General features: G+C 43.6%; 1 protein-coding gene across 1 annotated transcript in view; it reads left to right on the forward strand.

The window, feature by feature from the left end:
• Nucleotides 1-20: 20 nt before the first annotated feature.
• Gid4 (GID complex subunit 4 homolog) overlaps nt 21-18,835 on the forward strand; it is a 24,031-nt gene continuing 5,216 nt past the window's right edge. Inside the window, exons 1-3 of the mRNA XM_021212247.1 lie at nt 21-571; nt 7,275-7,334; nt 16,152-16,259. Of these exons, the coding sequence (XP_021067906.1) occupies nt 383-571; nt 7,275-7,334; nt 16,152-16,259 (357 nt within the window). The 5' untranslated portion in view covers nt 21-382. The remainder of the gene's footprint in view (nt 572-7,274; nt 7,335-16,151; nt 16,260-18,835) is intronic.

Here is an 18,835-nt window from a genome sequence, read left to right on the forward strand (position 1 = left end):
CTCTCCAGCGCGCCCGCGCCAATTGGAAGCTGCAGAGTGTGTGTGTGTTTGTGTGTGTGTGTGCGTGTGAGAGTGTGTGCGCGCGTGTGTGTGTGTATGAGTGAGTGAGTGAGTGTGTGTGTGTGTGTGTGCGTGAGTGTGTGTGTGCGCCCGCGAGGGCAAGCGGGAAGGGGGACCCAGCCCAGGACAGGGAGGCCCTGCTTGCAGGTCTCCGGGTCCAGGTGGCGACACGAGCGCTCGCTCTGCCCGCAGCGGGCGGGTGGTTCCCCGGCCCCTCCCCCGCGCGTGCGCGCCCGGGTCCGCCCTCCCCGCAGCTTCGGCTCCCGCGCGGCGGCGGCGGTTCCTTCCCCCTCCCCCAGCCCTGGCTCCGGGGGACCCCGCGATGCCGGTCCGCACCGAGTGTCCCCCGCCGGCGGGTGCCTCAACCACATCCGCGGCCTCCCTCATCCCGCCGCCGCCCATCAACACCCAGCAGCCCGGCGTGGCTACCAGCTTGCTCTACAGCGGCTCCAAGTTCCGTGGCCACCAGAAGAGCAAGGGGAACTCGTACGACGTAGAGGTGGTGCTGCAGGTGAGCGCCAGGCGGCAAGGCCGGGCCCGAGGGCCTCCTCGCGGCGCTCACGGGCCGGGCCTGCCCTGGGCTCCTCGAGCCCAAAGCCGCCGACCAGGCCCTCACTGCCGGGGCCTCCTGCACCCGGCGCCTCCCACCGGGACCTGCCCAGCTGATGTCACACTCTCGAACCCTACCCCTAACCCACCCCTAGCCTCAGAGCTTGTAGCGGCCAGCCTCCCACAGACCCCCGAAGACTGTCCCACACTTCGAGCCTTTGACTCGCCGGCTTGGGATCCGGAAGCTCCCCCATGACTAGCCGTCCTTTAGCCTGAGTCGGTTCTTCCCAAGTCCTGTCCTCCCTACGCCAGCCAGCCCTCCCACCAGTCCCTGTCGGATCCTGAAAAACTCTCCATTGACTGCCCCAAACTCAGTCCCTCTCGGTAGCGGCCAGTGTCACATTCTCCCGGAATGAAGCTTTTCCTCTGATCCCAACTCCATCCTGAGTGCCAGGGACCTTGCTCCTTAGGAGAACTCAATCAGCCCACTGCTGACAGGGGAGAGGTGAGCAACCTCCCTCCATTGGCTGAGACAACCCACAGAGGTTGAGGCTCCCCAAAGACCAGGTACTCACACCCAAATATCTCCAGTTGCACCACGTACCTTGTCTCCTGGAGACTTCCAGTACCAAAACCCGGCGTCAGTCAGTTCATAGACGTCTGCTACACTATACTTCCTGCCCCAGGCTTCTTACCCTGCGCTGTGGCTCCTTCCCATCCCTGGCAGTCCCCCTGGCCTCTCCCCAGACCTCGCACCTTGATCTAGCTGGTTGCTATTGCTGGCTGTAGTGTTGCTGATTGTTATCTACATAGCTCCAGAGTTTCCTCCCAGCCTCAAATGCCTAAGTACTAGGAAATCTAACACAGTTTTGTTTTGTGTCCATTTACCTCCCCCTATTTGACCTGGATATCTGAGTACTGGCTGGTGGCTGCCAGTCCCTGAACAACTTTGAAACTTCAGCTTCATCTGCTCTGGGCCTTTCTTTTCCAGAACTCCACCTCTTTCTCTCCCCCTTGAAGCTTTTCCCAGCTGAAGGAGATTGGTGGAAGTAGATATTTCTCTCTTATCTATCTCCCCTCTCCACAATACTGTTCTTTCTAAGTATTAAACTGTCTGCCAGAAGACCTATTCCCTGTCCCACCTCATGTGCATTTTCCTAATGCCACCTCCTAGGAAGTTCCCCAAGTCTTGTTCCTTGAAAGCCCTTCCAGAGGTTTAGAGGTGCGTACTGCCCCAGGGCCCAGGGAGATGTATATTGAACATGTACAGCATCCACCACCCTTTGTTCTAATTTCCCATCTCCGAGTCTTTAGAGCAAATAGATCTCCCACTCCAAAGACTTGAGAGTGTATTTCCTTTCTAACTGCAGCACACTCATCAGCTCTTTTCTTTCTTACCATTTGTAGGAATAGTTCTCTCAGCTTTGGGATTGGGAAAACCATACTCTTATTAAATGTAATTTTTTCCCATAAAGCTCTATCATGAACTATGGTATTTATTCTCATTGGAAAGCTGTGAGTGAGCTATTTCAAGTCTTGTTACCTACTGTGGTAATCATTTCTTTTCCTCCTTAAAATGTAATACTATAGTATGAAAAAAAATTAGGCTTTTTGTTTTTTTAATTCATTCAATTAATCATAAAATTCTGGAAGTGAGTTCTCTGCATAGATCGTGTTTGGAGTGGCCCTGAATTTATGCCCATTTACTGATTTCTGATATAATAGGTTCATAGCTGCCAGAGCAACTAGATGTCAAAGTGAAGTCTGTTCCTGTCATTTGTCTGTTGTTCCCTGCCTTGTCAGGGGCCTTGTGAATCAGTGGAAATAGTGATTGAGTTAGAGGCATGGTTGGTAGGTGTCAGGTAGCACATTTCCTTATGTGGAACGCCCAGTGGTGGGAATGGTTGGTGGTCGTGCCATGGAATGCTCACCTACATCTCTGCCAGTGAGCGTGTTACTGTAATCAGGTGGGGGCATAGGAACTGTTATGTTAACTGGTCCTCTCTAGACTCAGCCCTCTGAGAAAAGTTCTGTCTTTCATAATTTACCTTCTTTCCTGCTTTTCTTGTTTGTTTGGCTTAAACTATTTTTTAGGAAGCAGAATATTGTGGTAGTTAAAGACATGGACTCTGAAGTCAAATCAATGAAAGTATACCTGCTTGTTCTTCCTAAGTACTTTTGTTAAGATATACTCCACATACCATACTGTTTACCTATTCAAGGTGTACCCTTAATGGTTTTTAGGATATTCACAAAGTTATACAACTATCACCACATTTTAGAATATATTTATTGCCCCAAAAGAAACCTTTGTACACCTTACCCATCACACTTAACCAATCCTAGGCTAATTTTTTTTTCTTTTTTCTTTTTTTTTTTTTTGCAAATTTACCTATTCTGAGACCAGGTTTGGTAGTATTCACTTATAATTCCAAAATTCAGAATCTGGGCTGCAGAATGAGACCCATCCTCAAAGAAAAAACAAAACAAAACAAAACAAAAAAAACCAACCAAACAAGAAAAGTAGGTTCATCTTCTACCTGTCTTGCACATGTTGTATAAATAGGGTCATGTAGTTTTCCTTTCATGACCTGCTTCTCTACAAAGCATATATTCAGGGCTCATCCATGTCCCAGCATATGTCAGTACTTCATTCCTTTCTGTTGTTGTTCTTTGTAAACATTGCCTATATTTTGTCTAGCCATTGATTAGCTGATAGACTTTTAGGTTATTTCTACTTTGGGACTATTATCACTAATGCTGTTGTGAAATTCATATACAGATTTTTGGTTTGGAGGTGTGCATCTCTGTATATTGCCTAGGATAGCTTTGAACTCCTAACTCCAAGTGACCTTCCTACTTTCGCTGTCCCAAGTACTAGGGCTATATGTAAGTACTACCAGCTGTATGCAAGTTTTTATGTGCACATGGTTTTGTTTTCTTGAATAATATAGATAACCTAGAGATAGAGTTGCTGGGATTTGTAGAATCTCTAGGTTTAATACTTTAGCAAACTACCAGTGGTTTTTAAAGTGGTTACACCATTTCATATTTCCTCTGACAGCATATGAGGGCTCCAACTTCTTCACACTTTACAAACTTGTTTGATTATAGTCATCTCAGTGGGTATGAAATAGTATCTCATGGTCTTAATAGAAATGCCTAAGAAGATGCTGTATCTTTTCCTGTATTTTGAGAACAGTGGGGTGTGTACACATGCCTGTGAGTGCACATGTGCTTACACACCTGGAGGTCAGAGGTCTATATTAGGTGCCTTCCTTGATTGCTTTCCACCTCATTTTTTGAGACAGGGTCTCTCACTGAACCTGAACTCACTGATTGGCTAGACTAACTGCCAGGGAATTCCAGGGACTGACCTGTCTGAGCCTCCCCAGCACTGGGATTACAGGTGTGCCCCACCTCACCTGGCTCTTTTGTATACTTGAAGTCCAAATTCAGATTCTCATACTTGCATAGCAAGCACTTCAACAACTGAGTCATCTCAGCAACCCCTAAAACACTGGTTCTCAGCCTTTCTCATGCTGTGACCCTTTAATACAGTTCCTCATATTGTGGTGACCCCCAACCATAAAATGATTTTGTTGCTACTTCATAACTTTAGTTTTGCTACTGTTATGAGTTGTAAGTACCTGATATTCAGGATACCTATATGTGACCCCCTTGGGGGTTGCAATCTAGTAACATCTTTTATTTCAAAATTCTAGTATAACAATTACTAAAAATATATGCAAGGGTTCCAACAAGATCTTTTCCCCTGCTCTATGACTCTTTCCCTCTATGCCATCCCATAAGTCACCAGTAGTGTAAAACCCAGAACCCTGTGAAAGGGGTATTTTTTTCACATTGAGATGTCGGCCCCTTCATTGGTGAGAGGTGTGTGCAGGTAGGGTGATCACCCATCCTCATCGAGATCAATTTGGAAAGAATAGGAAGGATGTGGTTGAATGGAGGCCAGATAGAAAACCACTAACTGTATTGAGTTCTATAAGAACCACAAAAGTAAAATTTAAGGCTTCAGGTTTAGAGTGGCCTTTAATAATTTTTTTTTTTTTTTTTTTTTTTTTTGGCTGAAGCACATGAGTGTGAACCAGCTGTGTTACCCAGTTCCAGTGCTAAGGCGGGCAGTGAAGATGCTGACATACTTGGGCAGCTTTTGCATGAATTACCTCTGACGCCAGCACCACGATGTGACAGACCTTTTGGTTTCATTGGAACCTCATTGCTTTGGTGCTGACATCATCTGGCTAAATAGGTTCATTACAGTTCTGAAGAACTGCCTTAATATTCGATTTGTGTTAGAGATGGAAACCTGATAGGTGGGGCTTGAGAGAGAGATGGTTCAACTGTTAAGAGCACATACTGCTTTCATAGAGGACTCAAGTGCCCAGCGCCCATGTTAGGCAGCTCACAACTTGTAACTACAGCTCCAGGAGGCTGTGACACTGGCCTCTTTCATGTGCATATACTCACATGTAGATATAATTAAAAATAATAAAATCTTTTTTTTTAAAGTGCCATAAAACTTTTTTAGTTTCTTAGAAACCTCACTTAAAAAAAAAAAAAGAAAAAAGAAACCTCACTTAACACATATGCTCCAAGTAACTGTACTTTGTTTTGCTTTGAGAAGTTAATAGGCAATTTCAGAGTTTATCATAATTAGAGTCACTTTAAGTAATGCTTATACCCTCCCTGAGCTGTTAGACCCTGTTTGGGGAGAAAAAAAGAAGAAAAGGGGGGAGGGGGAGAAGGGAGGGAGGGAGAATAATAGAAAGAGGTGTACAGGATCAGTAAATGATCTACTGTCTGACATCAGCATGTGGCTCCAGGCCCTGTGATGGGTTGGTTCCATCTATCTTATTGGGCAGCCAGCCTCAGCACTTCCTGGTCTGTTTCTCCTGATAGTCTCTTGGTATTCAGTCTCCTGAGACTGAATGCTGTGTGTTGTTATTCCCACCATGAGAGAAAGGAAGAGACTCTTGTTCCAGATATTGCATATGCCCATTCAAATGTTGATGCTCCTTCAGAAGCACTTGTGTTCTTACTGGCCAGATTGGAGTTTCTCACCCCTACAGCTTTGGCTCATAGGTGATGGGGGTCCATTCCACTAAAAATGGCCAGGTCTTATAAACAGGGTAGGTACCAAAACAAAATCTAGCCTGTTTTCTTTTTTGTTTGTTTGTCTTTTGTTTTGTTGCTTTGTTTTTTGTTTTAAGTTGGTTGTTGAGCAGGTATCTGACAGTGTCTGAATGATCAATGACCTGTGGCTGCCAAACCTTAAAATCTCCTGCACCCCTCTTGGGCTCAAAGTTCAGGGGCTACAGAAATGGCTCAGCAGCTAAGAGCTCTGCTTCTCTTCCAGAAAACACGGGTTTGATTCCCAACACATACATTGCAGCTCACAACCATGTCTAATTGCAGTTCTAGGGGATCTAATGTCATCTTCTGGCCTCCACAGGCATCAAACATACATGTGGTACAGAAACATTTATGTGGGGCTGGAGAGATGGTTCAGTGGTTAAGAGCACTGACTGTTCTTCCAGAGGTCATGAGTTCAATTCCCAGCAACCACATGGTGGCTCACAACCATCTGTAATGAGATCTGATGCCCTCTTCTGGTGTGTCTATAGATAGCGACAGTGTATTCACATAAATAAAATAAATTAATTAATTAAAAAAGAAAAAAAAGTTAAAAAAAGAAAAAAAAAATACATGTAGGCCAAACACTCTGTATATTAAAACACAAAAAGCCCATAAGTCTAAGCCAGATATGGTGGCACTTTTAATCCAAGCACTAGAGGGGCAAAGGCAGGTGGATTTCTGTGAGTTTAAGGCCAGTCAACTATATGGTGATACCCTGTCTTTGGGAGGAAAAAAAAAGATGTCTTCATGAAATAGGACAAACCAACATTCACAAAATCTTGGGTGGCATCCGGGTTCATAATTAAAATTAGTTCCTTCTAACTCTTCATAAAATGTTATTCTCAAATGTTCTGCTCATTTCAGAAGGAAATCATTCAAGATGATGCTTAGGGTCGATAAGAGGGCAGGAAAAGCTCTCCCAAGCCAGTAGCTGAGTAGCAGAGAGATGGAAATGATCTAGCAAGACACTTAGGGTTAGAGATGACTCTGGAATACAGGTGGGAAGGGCCCTGTGTATAACAATGCACAGTCTGCAAATGAGAGGGAAATGTACAGAAAATGAATGAACATGCAGTTCCAGAAGGCACATCATGAAATATTTGGCTAAAGGGGATGAGGGAGACCTAGGATAGTTTTTTTAAGATATATGTTTTATTAATTTTAATTACGTATATGTATGTCTGCATATGGGAATGTGCACATAAATGCACATACCCATGAAGGCCAAAAGGTGATGGATCCCCAAGAACTAGTTCAGATGGTTTTGAGCCACCTAATGTGGGTCCTGGAAACTAAACTTGGATCTTCTGGAAGAGCAGTAAATGCTTTTAACAACTGAGTCGTTTCTCTAGCCCCTGAGATAATGTTCATTGTCAGTCAAAACTGAAGGCACCAAAGACGGCTGGCTGAGGCTTGAGTGTGCTGGGTGCATGCTGACCACTGTCCTTACAGGGTTTTTGAAGCACCCCAGGGGCTCATTTGTAAACACTGTCTTTTCTTTACAGCACGTGGACACTGGGAACTCTTACCTTTGTGGGTACCTGAAGATTAAAGGCCTTACAGAGGTAAGTGCTTCTTGCCAGGTCTGGGATAAGAAAGTGAGTGGCTTCCTCAGCAGCTCAGAGAGTCCAGTACTACAATCCCATGCTGTAATTCTTTTGATTGTGTGGACCATAATACTGCAGTTTTGATTGTCCATTTGCAAATGTACACAATCAAAATTTTTCCCCTTTGGTCCTCAGTGTAGAGGAAATGAAGACTCAGCATGCACTCCACTGAGCCAATGAGCTATTCCCACAGCCCTCACGAATCACAGCATGATTGATTAGTCATTTTATGATAGATCTTTGAGTCAGAAAAGCCTACGTTGACTTCAAACTCGAGTTACCTGTCTCAACCTCTGGAATGCTAAGATTACAGTTATATACTATTGTGTCTGGCAGGGTTAATCCTTTTTTAAGAAAAATTATATGGCCGGGCGGTGGTGGCGCACACCTTTAATCCCAGCACTTGGGAGGCAGAGGCAGGCGGATTTCTGAGTTTGAGGCCAGCCTGGTCTACAGAGTGAGTTCCAGGACAGTCAGGGCTACAGAAAAAAAAAAAAACTTAAAAGAAAAATTAAAAAATTATATGGACTAGAGAGATGGCTCAGCAGTTAAAAGTACTTGCTAACCAGATATCAAATCATAGCCCTCAAATAATAAGCTGGCATCAGTGCACCTTTTGTTTGTTTGTTTGTTTGTTTGTTTGTTTTGTTTTTTTTGAGACAGGGTTTCTCTGTATAGCCTTGGCTATTCTGGAACTCACTTTGTAAACCAGGCTGGCCTCGAACTCAGAAATCTGCCTGCCTCTGCCTCCCGAGTGCTGGGATTAAAAGCGTGCGCCACCACGTTCGGCTAGTGTACTTTTTTAAAACATTTTTTTATACATACTGGTGTTTTGTTTGCATGTACATATGCACACCAGAAGAGGGCATCAGGTCCCATGGAACTATAGATACAGACATAGTTATACATGGTTGTGAACTGTCATGTAGGTGGTGGGACTTAAATGCAGGACTTCTGGAAGAGCAGTCAGTGTTACATAACCACTGAGCCACCTCCCCAGCCCTCCAGTGCACCTTTATAAACTCACCTCCAATGTAGGCAGAGACTAAAGGATCACTGGAACTTGCTGGCTTCCCGCTTAGCCAAGAAAACACCAATTCCCAGTTCGGAAGGTGACCCTGTCTCAGAGAAATATATAAAAAGTAATAGAAAAGAATGACATCCTCTTTTTTCCTTTAAGCACACAAACCTACACAAAACTGTGTACATACTTTCACAGACACAAACAAAACTCTTGGTGGAAAAAAAGACAAGAGAGATAGTTCAGTAGTTAAAAGTATTTGCAGATGACCCAATCTTTCTTCCCAGGACACACATTGAACAGCTTACAACCACTTTTGAGCTCTATGGAATCCAAAACCACCTTCTGGAATCTGTAGACACCCTCACGCTTCTGGCATCCATGCACATGCCCATAAATAAAGAAAAAAACAGTATAACCTCCACCTTTATCATGAATTTAACAGTCTTTGAGACACGAGAGTGAAGATTTTTAAAGTTAATTAAATTTTGTGGTTTAGCAGGTTGTGGTAGCACATGCCTTTAACCCTAAGGAGGCAGAGGCAGGCAGATCTCTTTTGAGATCTACCTGCTTTACAGAGAGTTCTAGGACAGCCAGGGCTAAATGGAGAAATCCTGTCTCAAAACCAAATAAATAAATAAATTTTATGGTTCATTGGAACAGTGAAAAGGAGGAGTCTGGTTTTCAGCCTGATGACTGAAAATAAAACATTCTGTCCTTTCATCCAGCTTTCTAATCCTCAAGACTTCTGGGATTTAGAAGGTAGAAAAGAGTCTCCCTTCCTTCCATTAGTGGCTAAACAGAAAGAAAAAGGACGCCTGACTGCCACTGAGTTCCCTGCCAGGAGTGGCTGGGCACAGCCCTATTGCAGCTTCTCGTGGCCTTTATTGCTTCATGTAGTCCAGCAGGACTGGGCTGGGTTGCACAGAGCTTGTTAACCTCACTCAGTCCTTTTCTGGATTTGTGAACTTTAGTTTCTCAAGTCTCTCTCTCTCTCTCTCTCTCTCTCTCTCTCTCTCTCTCTCTCTCTCTCTCTCAACTTCTGCTTAAAGGAGAGTGAAAAATCCCTCTCTACTTCGCCAGATAACTTGTCCAAGTGGGGAGCGTTATTAGAGTAAGTTGTAAATAAGAATGTGGCTCAAATGTGGAGTGCTGTTCTGGTGCCCCACAGTCTTCTGCTTATCTGCTAGAGGCTGGGATAAGGACTCCCTAGGAAGTTTATTACTGATGCAGAAGTTATATTCCCCATCTCTGGAAGCTTAACCCATCAGAGGACAGAAAGTGATAGTGAACAAAAGGAGAAAGGGTTGGAGAGGGAGCTCTGCTTTGATTTGCCCTAAGAGAAGACATGTAGTAAATCAGGGTTTGCTCAGGCTGGGCAGTGGGGGCACATGCCTTTAATCCCAGTACTTGAGATACAGAGGCCAGTGATCTTTATGAGTTTGAAGCCAGCCTAGTCTACAGAGTGAGTTCCAGGACAGCCTACACAGAGAAACTCTTGTCTTAAAGAAATTTAAAAAACAAACAAAAACCAGAAAACTCATAAGGCAGCCAGAAACTAACAAAAATGTGTAATATTTTAGAACATTATAACAGTGACTCCAAAGCCAGTCAATTGAGTTTTAGGAAATGGCAAGAAGCACGGGGAACGGTATACAGAAGTGCTGACAGCGGAAAGCTCTTCCTAGAGCAAGTTCCTCGATGACACCCTTCGATCAGGCAGGGTGCTGGCATGGCTTTGCAGTGGGGTCAGAGACCTACTGGGATGCATCTTTCCTGTCAAATCTCAGATCTGTGGGAAAAGAGGCCTTCCTAGTCCCATGCCCTCCCAAAGTAGTCTGCCCAAGTACAACACTGCGCCATGCTTCTGTGGGGAACTTAGTAAAGGCTAGTCTGTGGTCTGAGATGCTTAAGGCCAGAACAGGCAACAGAATGCTTGAGATTCTTCTCTGGTAACATGTTACAGCTTTATAAAGACACTTAACACATCATGTATTTCATCCTTTTAAAGTACAGGTCTCTGTTGTGTTTGGAGCAGTCATTACTTTGTAGCCCTATTTAGAACACACTGTAGTAGCCCAGACTAGCCTCGAGCTCGTGATCCTTCTGCTGTAGATGCCTGAGCACTAGGGTGACAGGCATGCAGCTCCACATCCGGACAAAGTGTACAATTCATTGTGAACTTTGATATAGCCACAAAGATATGTAACAGATAACTTATCAAATTGTGAGTCTGTTATGCCATAGCCCCAACTAGCCTGTGGCTAGAGAGCTGTAATGAGTTGGTTGCATTTTATACCTGTATTAGTTGTTTGTTTATACGTTCTCATAACTATTAAAGTATCAGTTGTATCTGGAAGGCAAGTGGATAGCTTGAGCTCCAGGCTAGCCCTCCCTGTCTTCAGTCTTGTATGCTACCCAGGGCTACACATAGAGACCATCTCTCAAAATCAAATAATAGCCAGAGGGTGGTGGTGCACAGCTTTAATCCCAGCACCTGGGAAACAGAGGTAGATGGATCTCTCTGAGTTTGCCTAATCTAGAGCAAGTTCCAGGACAGCCAGGCCTACATAGAGAATCCCTGTCTTGAAAAAAAAACAAAGTGGGGACTGAAGAGATGGCTCAGTAGTAAAGAGAACTGACTGCTCTTCCAGAGGTCCTGAGTTCAGTTCCCAGCAACCACATGGTGGCTCACAACCATCTGTAATGGGATCCGATGCCCACTTCTGGTGTGTCTGAAGAAAGTGACAGTGTACTGAGTACTCACATACATACAATAAATAAATCTTTTTTAAAAATTAAAAAAAAGGAAGAAAGAAAAAAGTAATAATAATAAAAATGAATCAGATACATAGTTTATTTGGATTAAACTACATTTGTTTTATTTAGTTTTGATAGTTGCAGTTTATGTATGTAGTATGGAGAGTTAAAAGTTAAATTTAAGGTTATTTGCCACACATTCACTAGCAAAGTACAGCTTTAATGTTTAGGTGCTATTTTGAACTGAAGCAATTAGACTTGTAAAAAATAAGAATTAAATTGTGCTAAGTCTTTTCATTTCCGGGCTAGCCACCAGTAGGGACCAACAGCATGAAGGGTGTGTGGGGGCCCAGCTTTGGTGGGGAGATTGTGGTGAGGCCCTACACTCCCCCAATATAAAACTGAAGTTGGAAGCAGGAATACAGACCACACCAGCCAAATTCATGAGACTGAAAGATGAGAAAAGTGTATGTTACTCTTAACTCAGTACTTGTTGACCTATTGGCCAAGTAATACAAGCCCTGAGAAGACATGTCTGCCTGAGGTACCTGTCATGTGACTGGAGTTAGCCTGGAATCAGGCGGGAGGACTGGTGAAGGAGTTTAGTGGCCACAGTCTCCCTCCCCATCTCCTCTTTTTTTTTTTTTTTTGGTTTTTCACGGCAGGGTTTCTCTGTGTAGCCTTGGCTGTCCTGGAACTTACTCTGTAGACCAGGCTGGCCTCAAACTCAGAAATCCACCTGCCTCTGCCTCCCAAGTGCTGGGATTAAAGGCGTGCGCCACCACGCCCAGCCCATCTTCTCTTTCTAATACCCTTCCTTCTGGTGCTGTTTCTGGCTTGGGAATGAGTAAAAGAGTATGTATGTGTATTTGGTTTGGTTTGGTTTGGTTTTTCTTATTTTGTTTCTCTAAGTTATCCTACATTTGGCTTTATAGAAAAATGCTCAGGGTTCCTATGCCTTCCCTAGAAATAATGAATCTTCCTGGTGACTTCTGACAAGATGGATCCCACTCATTGTCATCTATGGTACTTGGGCAATGTGTTATAGTTACCTTCACATGCTTCCTACAGTGTTTAAGAAGTCAGCACAAGTTGTGGATGTTGCTGGGGTAATAAAGGCAGGCAGGCTCCAGAGCCTCTCTGGTGGTGGCCAAGCCACACTCCCTTAACTGGGAAGTGCCTTCTGTGTAGGGCCTTTCTGCTGCCTGTTTCCAGTCAGCAACTGCATGGTTTGAAGTTCCTCTGTTGTGGTCAGAGGAACTCTGGCATTTGGTTCCTTGCTCAGCTGCATGTGGACTGGGCTGTGCTCACCATACACTAGTGCCGGCTTTTATTTCCTGTAAACAGTGGTTGCATGTGTAGGAAGTGACAAGCGAGTATTCAGATCCTACGAGGAGGTATTCCTCGGCGCATGACGGTCAGATGGCCNTTTATCAGCATATTTATTTGTATTTTTTTTTCTCAGCAGATAGTAAGGTACAACTGTGTTTTCTCAATTGTCTCTAAGAACCAGAGTTGTTAAGTGGCCCAGTTGTGGAGCCAAGTCTTAAGTCGTGTGGAGTCAGTGCTGACATCACTAGCTCATGCTGTTACGTGTGTTCTTCTCTGCTGCTTGACCTCACAGGATATACCCTCCAGTTCAACTGCCCAAAACAGACAGCCCCTTCCAAGCACCGTTCTTTGACAGTGGTAGCAGCTACCTGTTCAAGATGCCTCACACAAAAATCTGCCTTAGGAAAGTTAATATATTTTAAATTATTTTAAAAGAAACTCAACATCTTATTCTTTGGCCTTTAATTGATGCTTGACGGAGGCAGTGTTAACATTGTACAGTGTGTGCATAGAGGAGTCTCCTCTATTATTTGAAGAGCAATGCAAAATGAGGCTTTCATTGAAGGGAGAAAAGAGAAAAAGAAAAGAAAAAAAAAAGTCGGGCTGGTGAGATGGCTCAGCGGCTAAGAGCACCCAACTGCTCTTCCAAAGGTCCTGAGTTCAAATCCCAGCAACCACATGGTGGCGCACAACCACCCGTAACAAGATCTGACGTCCCCTTTTGGAGTGTCTGAAGACAGCTACAGTATACTCACATAAATAAATAAATCTTTAAAAAAAAAAAAAAGTCAGCACAGAGGGGACTATGAGATGACTCAGCGGTTAAGAGCACCAACTGCTCTTCCAAAGGTCCTGAGTTCAAATCCCAGCAACCACATGGTGGCTCACAACCATCCATAACGAATTCTGACTCCCTCTTCTGGAGTGTCTGAAGACAGCTACAGTGTACTTACATATAATAAATAAAGAAATAAATATTTAACAAAACAAAAAAAAAGGAAGTCAGCACAGAATTGTAGTGTGCTTTATCTTGTATGCCTGACCCTCTAAAGGATCCCTAGTTGCTAGTCAACTGGCCTTTTAAGATATCTTAGCTGTTAGAACTACTTGACCCTATGACCTTCATACTGTTGCAATAGAACACTAACTAAGACAGGTAGGGATTCTGAAATTAAAGCTCAAAATTCAGAAACAGTATAATCTTAACTTTCTTTTTAAAATACATGGAGGCCAGATATGGTGGTGCACATTTTTAATCTCAAACCCTAAAAGGCAGAGGCAAGCAGATCTCTTTGAGTTCAGTTCCAGACTGGTGAGTTCCAGGCCAGCTAGAGCTATACAATAAGACCCTGTCTCAAAATAAAATAAAATAAATCATAATGGAAGATGCTAGAGAGATGGCTCAATGGTTAAGAGCACTAGCTGATGTTCAGAGCACTGAGTTTGGTTCCTAGGACCCACATGCAGCTCACAACCATCCTTAACTATAGTTCTAGAAGATCCAGCTCCCTATTCTGGCCTCTGCAAGTACCAGGCAAACATGTGACATACAGACATCTGTATAGGCAAAACACTATACACACAAAATATAAATGAGTCTAAAGAGATATGTAACCTTTAAAATAAAATATTCTATGGACTTTTTGGCTTATATAGTCCTTGCCAAAGATGGATTAGTGTAGTTTTTTAACTTAGATTAGATTTCCATTTAGAAAAATCTCCCATCTCATTTCTTCAGTCTGTTATATGCATGTCTGTATGAGAAACCCAACCCAGCACTATTAGTGTGGGAGTTTGAGGTTTTGGAGGATCTTAGATTTGCGGGCAGTGTGGCACACGCCTTTAATCCCAGCACTTGGGAGGCAGAGGCAGGCGGATTTCTGAGTTCGAGGCCAGCCTGGTCGACAGAGTGAGTTCCAGGACAGCCAAGGCTACACAGAGAAACCCTGTCTTGAAAAAACCAAACCAAAAAAAAAAAGATTTGTATATTTTTAAGTTCACTGTTAAGAAATGAAATGGGATAGATGTGGAGCTGGGTAGATGGTTCTGTAGGTAAAATGCCTGCTAAGGACCTGAATTCAGATCCCCAGCACCTGTGTTTAAAAAAACAAAGGACGGTCATGATCATGTATGTTTATGACCCTAGTGCAGCCAGGATGGAAACTAACAGATCCCTGTGACTCAATGCCAGCCCGTCCACCAGCTGGTGAGCCCCATCTCAAAAGAAACGGTCAAGAGCTGTAAAGAAGGACACCCGAAGTCAGCCTCCAGCCTCCACACCCATGCACAAGCTCACACACAAAAAAGAGAAAGAACAGATTGTACGTGTAGCTCAGTGGTAGAACACTTGTGCACACCGGGTCCTGGAGTCCATGCAGGACTGCAAATTAATAATAAAAGCACACAGTAGTGTCACAACAGGCCTCTTCAGTGTGTCCCCTGAGTCACAGGTTGTGCAGTGTTGTTTAAGAGGGTCTTTATACTTAGAGAAGTGAAAAAACTATCAGTGTGGGTCTATTATTTTAATTTTTTATTTGTTCAAAGTATATGGGTGTTTTTCCTACATATATATCTGTGCACCACATGTGTACCTGAGGCTACAAGGCCAGAAGAAGGCATCAGATCCCCTGGGACTGGAGTTACATACAGTTGTGAGCCACCATGCAGGTGCTGGCAGTGGAACCTGGACCTCTGATGGAGTAGTAGATGTTCAATCAACTGCTGAGCCACCTCTCCACTCTCACCATTTTTTTTTCTTAACAACTTTAACAGCTCAACTTTTGGCATCTTTATGAATGGTTGTGATTTTGCATTGCACACATGGTTTGCATAATTTTCCTTATATAAATTGTTCTTAATCCATGTGACAGAATTAACTGTCTTTCTAGCATATCTGAGAAATTTCTTCCGAAGATGTTTCTAGTCCTGGAAACTTCAAGAATAGATATAAAGCCAGTTATGGTGCCACATGCCTTTAATTCTAACACTTGGGAGGTAGAGACATGCTGATCTCTGTGACCAGCCAAGTGAAGCCATGTCTCAACCAAAAAAAAAAAAAAAAAAGTATAAATGGGGGGCAAGGGAGCTTGAGGATCCATGAAGAGTTGGCCCAAGTTCAAGGGAGATTCAGCTCTGGATACTAACTCTGGAGCCTTTTCTGGGGTACACCCCAGAAAACAGCATAATTTGTACTCTGCTTTGACTGTAGAGAATTCAGGGTTTACTTGTAGTAGACAATACCAGCAATAGACCAGAACGTAGCAAGTGAGGTCAAAGAGAAGTTTTTTGCTCTGGCAAAGTCTTCAAAACCCTAGAGCCCCTTCACTATCTAAGCAGCTAAATTCAGGTTTATGTCCATAGCCTGTTGACAGATCAGTGGTTTTGGTGTGTTGATCTTGTCAAAGTATTAGAAAAAAAGTATAGCAAGATTGGTTACCTCTGAGAGGTGAAAATAGGCAGGAAGCAAGAGAGCAATCACACCTTTGGGAAGCCTGAGGTCCTAGTTTCCATTAGCAGGACCAAGGTAAAATGCTCATTCAGTGTCTCTGTGGAGCTTAGTGGGAGGGAAATCACTCAACATGTGTGGAGCCCTGGGTTTAGATCCAGGCATACTACAAACAAACCAGAAATGCATGTTTAATGTCTTGTTGCTTTTGCTATAGGAATATCCGACCCTTACAACCTTCTTTGAAGGAGAAATAATAAGCAAAAAACACCCTTTCTTAACTCGGAAGTGGGATGCAGATGAAGACGTGGATCGGAAACACTGGGTGAGTAAAGCTGTGTTCTGCCCTGGGCAGTAGAAGATATCTGGAGATGGCAGGCCTGGACCCGGAGCCTTGTCCCCAGCAGGAGTTACTGAGAACCTATTCCTACACAAGCCATAGTTGCTCCAGGTCTAGCAACCCTTTTCTTAAATAATCAGGTAATAAGAACAATCTTTCAGTTCCTCACAGCTTTGTGTGGCTGTTAGAACCCAGGCAATCTCCCCTGTTCTGCCCATCTTTTATCTACTGTTCCTTTTTTATTTTTTTTAAAGATTTATTTATTATTTTATCTAGGTACACTGTAGCTGTTTTCAGACACACCAGAAAATGGTGTCAGATTTCATTTTGGATGGTTGTGAGCCACCATGTGGTTGCTGGGATTTGAACTCATGACCTTTGGAAGAGCAGTCAGTGCTCTTAACCACTGAGCCATCTCTCCAGCCCCCTGCTGTTCCTTTCTAGTCAGCTCTGTATAATGGAACCCTAAGGAGCAGGTAGCAGTTGTCTCTCATGTCTGGATGGCCTGCAGTGGAGCTGTGGTTGATGAACCCCAGCAAGGGCAAAGTGCAGTGCGTCTTTCTGTTCATCCCAGTAGACTGAGGGCAGGCCTTACCTATTCCATCCAGACACTCCTGAGAAATTCAGACTCCTGTCCTGAGTGCTCACATGTGCAGTGTCCTTATTCTCAACACTGAGTATGTCAAAATGACTCAGTTACTGCCCTGGGGTCTTTTTCCTGGTTTATGTTTTGGTCTTTACCCAAGTCTTACATCTTCACAGTTTTGGTTTTTTGTCCTGTCACACCAGCCTTTGACTTAGATTGTGGGGTGGGGAGGAGTGTGTGGGTTATTGTTTGTTTTGAGATAGGATCTTTCTTTGTAACCCAGACTGGCTTGAAGATCTCAGTCTTGCCTCTGCTTCCCAAGTGCAGCATAACAGATGTATGCCGCCATTCTCAGATGGTTTCCGGTGTTGAGAGAAGACCTTACTATGCTTACCTTGAGTTTACGGGGTAGGATAACCACTTTCCTGTTATACCCTCAGGTTTACCTGTTAGTGACACTTAAAGCTCGGGTCATCAAGTCAGGGTTCCATATGCTTTATATCCTTACAACAATATTTATGACTTAACATATCAAACTATATTATAGTGCTTTGATTCCTGTGCATATTAAAATTTTACTGTTGGCCTTTTATTTCATTTTTTACAAAGTATGTACTTATTTAAAAATGTTAGAAAAAATGTGTAATGACAATGCATAGCACTAAGGCAGATACAAACTTCACTTTACCCTCTTTTGGATCCTTTTGTATCTGAGTTTGCATTTTGTATATTCAGCTGATTGTAGATTGAAAATGTTTGGGGAAAGTAACTCATTAATTCTCCTTTGCAGTACAAGAAAATACTAGTAAAAAATATTCTGTCTCAGGCTGAGGAGATGGCTCAGGGCACTTACTGCTCTTCCAAAGGACTCAGGTTCGGTTCCCAGCACCATGTGGCGGCTTACAACTGTCTGTAACTCCAATTGCAGGGGCTATGACACCTCTTCTGGCCTCCTTGACACACACATGGTGTACATACATACATGCAGGTAAAACACCTATACACATAAAATAAAACTTAAGAACAATATTTTGTCAGGTGGTGGTGGCACACACCTTTAATCCCAGCACTTGGGAGGCAGAGGCAGGCTGATTTCTAAGTTCAAGGCCAGCCTGGTCTACAGAGTGAGTTCTAGGACAGCCAGGGCTACACAGAGAAAGCCTGTCTCAAAAAACAAAAAACAAAAAACAAAAACAAAAACAAACAAACAAACAAAAACAATATTGCCAGGAGTGATGACATATGCTTTTAATCTCAACAACCAGAGGCAGAAGCCGGCGGATAAATGTGAGTTTGAGGCCAGTCTGGTCTACAGAGTTAGTTCCAGACCAGACAGGGCTATTCTGTAAGACCTTGCCTTTAAAAAAACAAAAGTGTCTCTCTACTCAGCTCTACAAGCTGTCTTTATTCTCACTCTTCTCTGCACAGCGCAGCGCAGTCGCCGATGAGCGTCTCCGCTGCGGTGCAGTTCCTTAGAGACAGTTGAAAACGTGTAGAAGTGTGATGTGTACGGGCCACATACACATCAACCATACCGTGTGAGGGATACAGTAGCTAGGGATTTTGGTGTCTGTACAGCGTCCTGGAATCCATCCACTGCCTGACCCAAGAGATGACTACATACTTTTAGGGACTTTTTGGTTTGCATTAAATATTTTGGTTTTGTTTGGTTTGGTCTTTTTAAAAAACATAAAACCCCTTCGTTGTTATTGTTTTTGTTTGTTTTGTTGGTTGGTTATGTGGTTTGTTAGTTTTTCTGAGACAGGTTCTCTCTGTGTATCCCTGACTGTCTTGGAACTCACACTGTAGACCAGGCTGGCCTCTACCTCTGACCCCTGAGTGCTGGGATTAAAGGCATGGGCCACCACACCTGGTTTCTCTCTCTTTCTCTCTTTCTCTTTCTCTTTCTCTTTCTCTTTCTCTTTCTCTCTCTCTCTCTCTCTCTCTCTCTCTCTCTCTCTCTCTCTCTCTCTCT

The sequence above is a fragment of the Mus pahari genome, chromosome 14, assembly GCF_900095145.1.
Source record: "Mus pahari chromosome 14, PAHARI_EIJ_v1.1, whole genome shotgun sequence".
In the NCBI taxonomy this organism is placed as follows: Eukaryota; Metazoa; Chordata; class Mammalia; order Rodentia; family Muridae; genus Mus; species Mus pahari.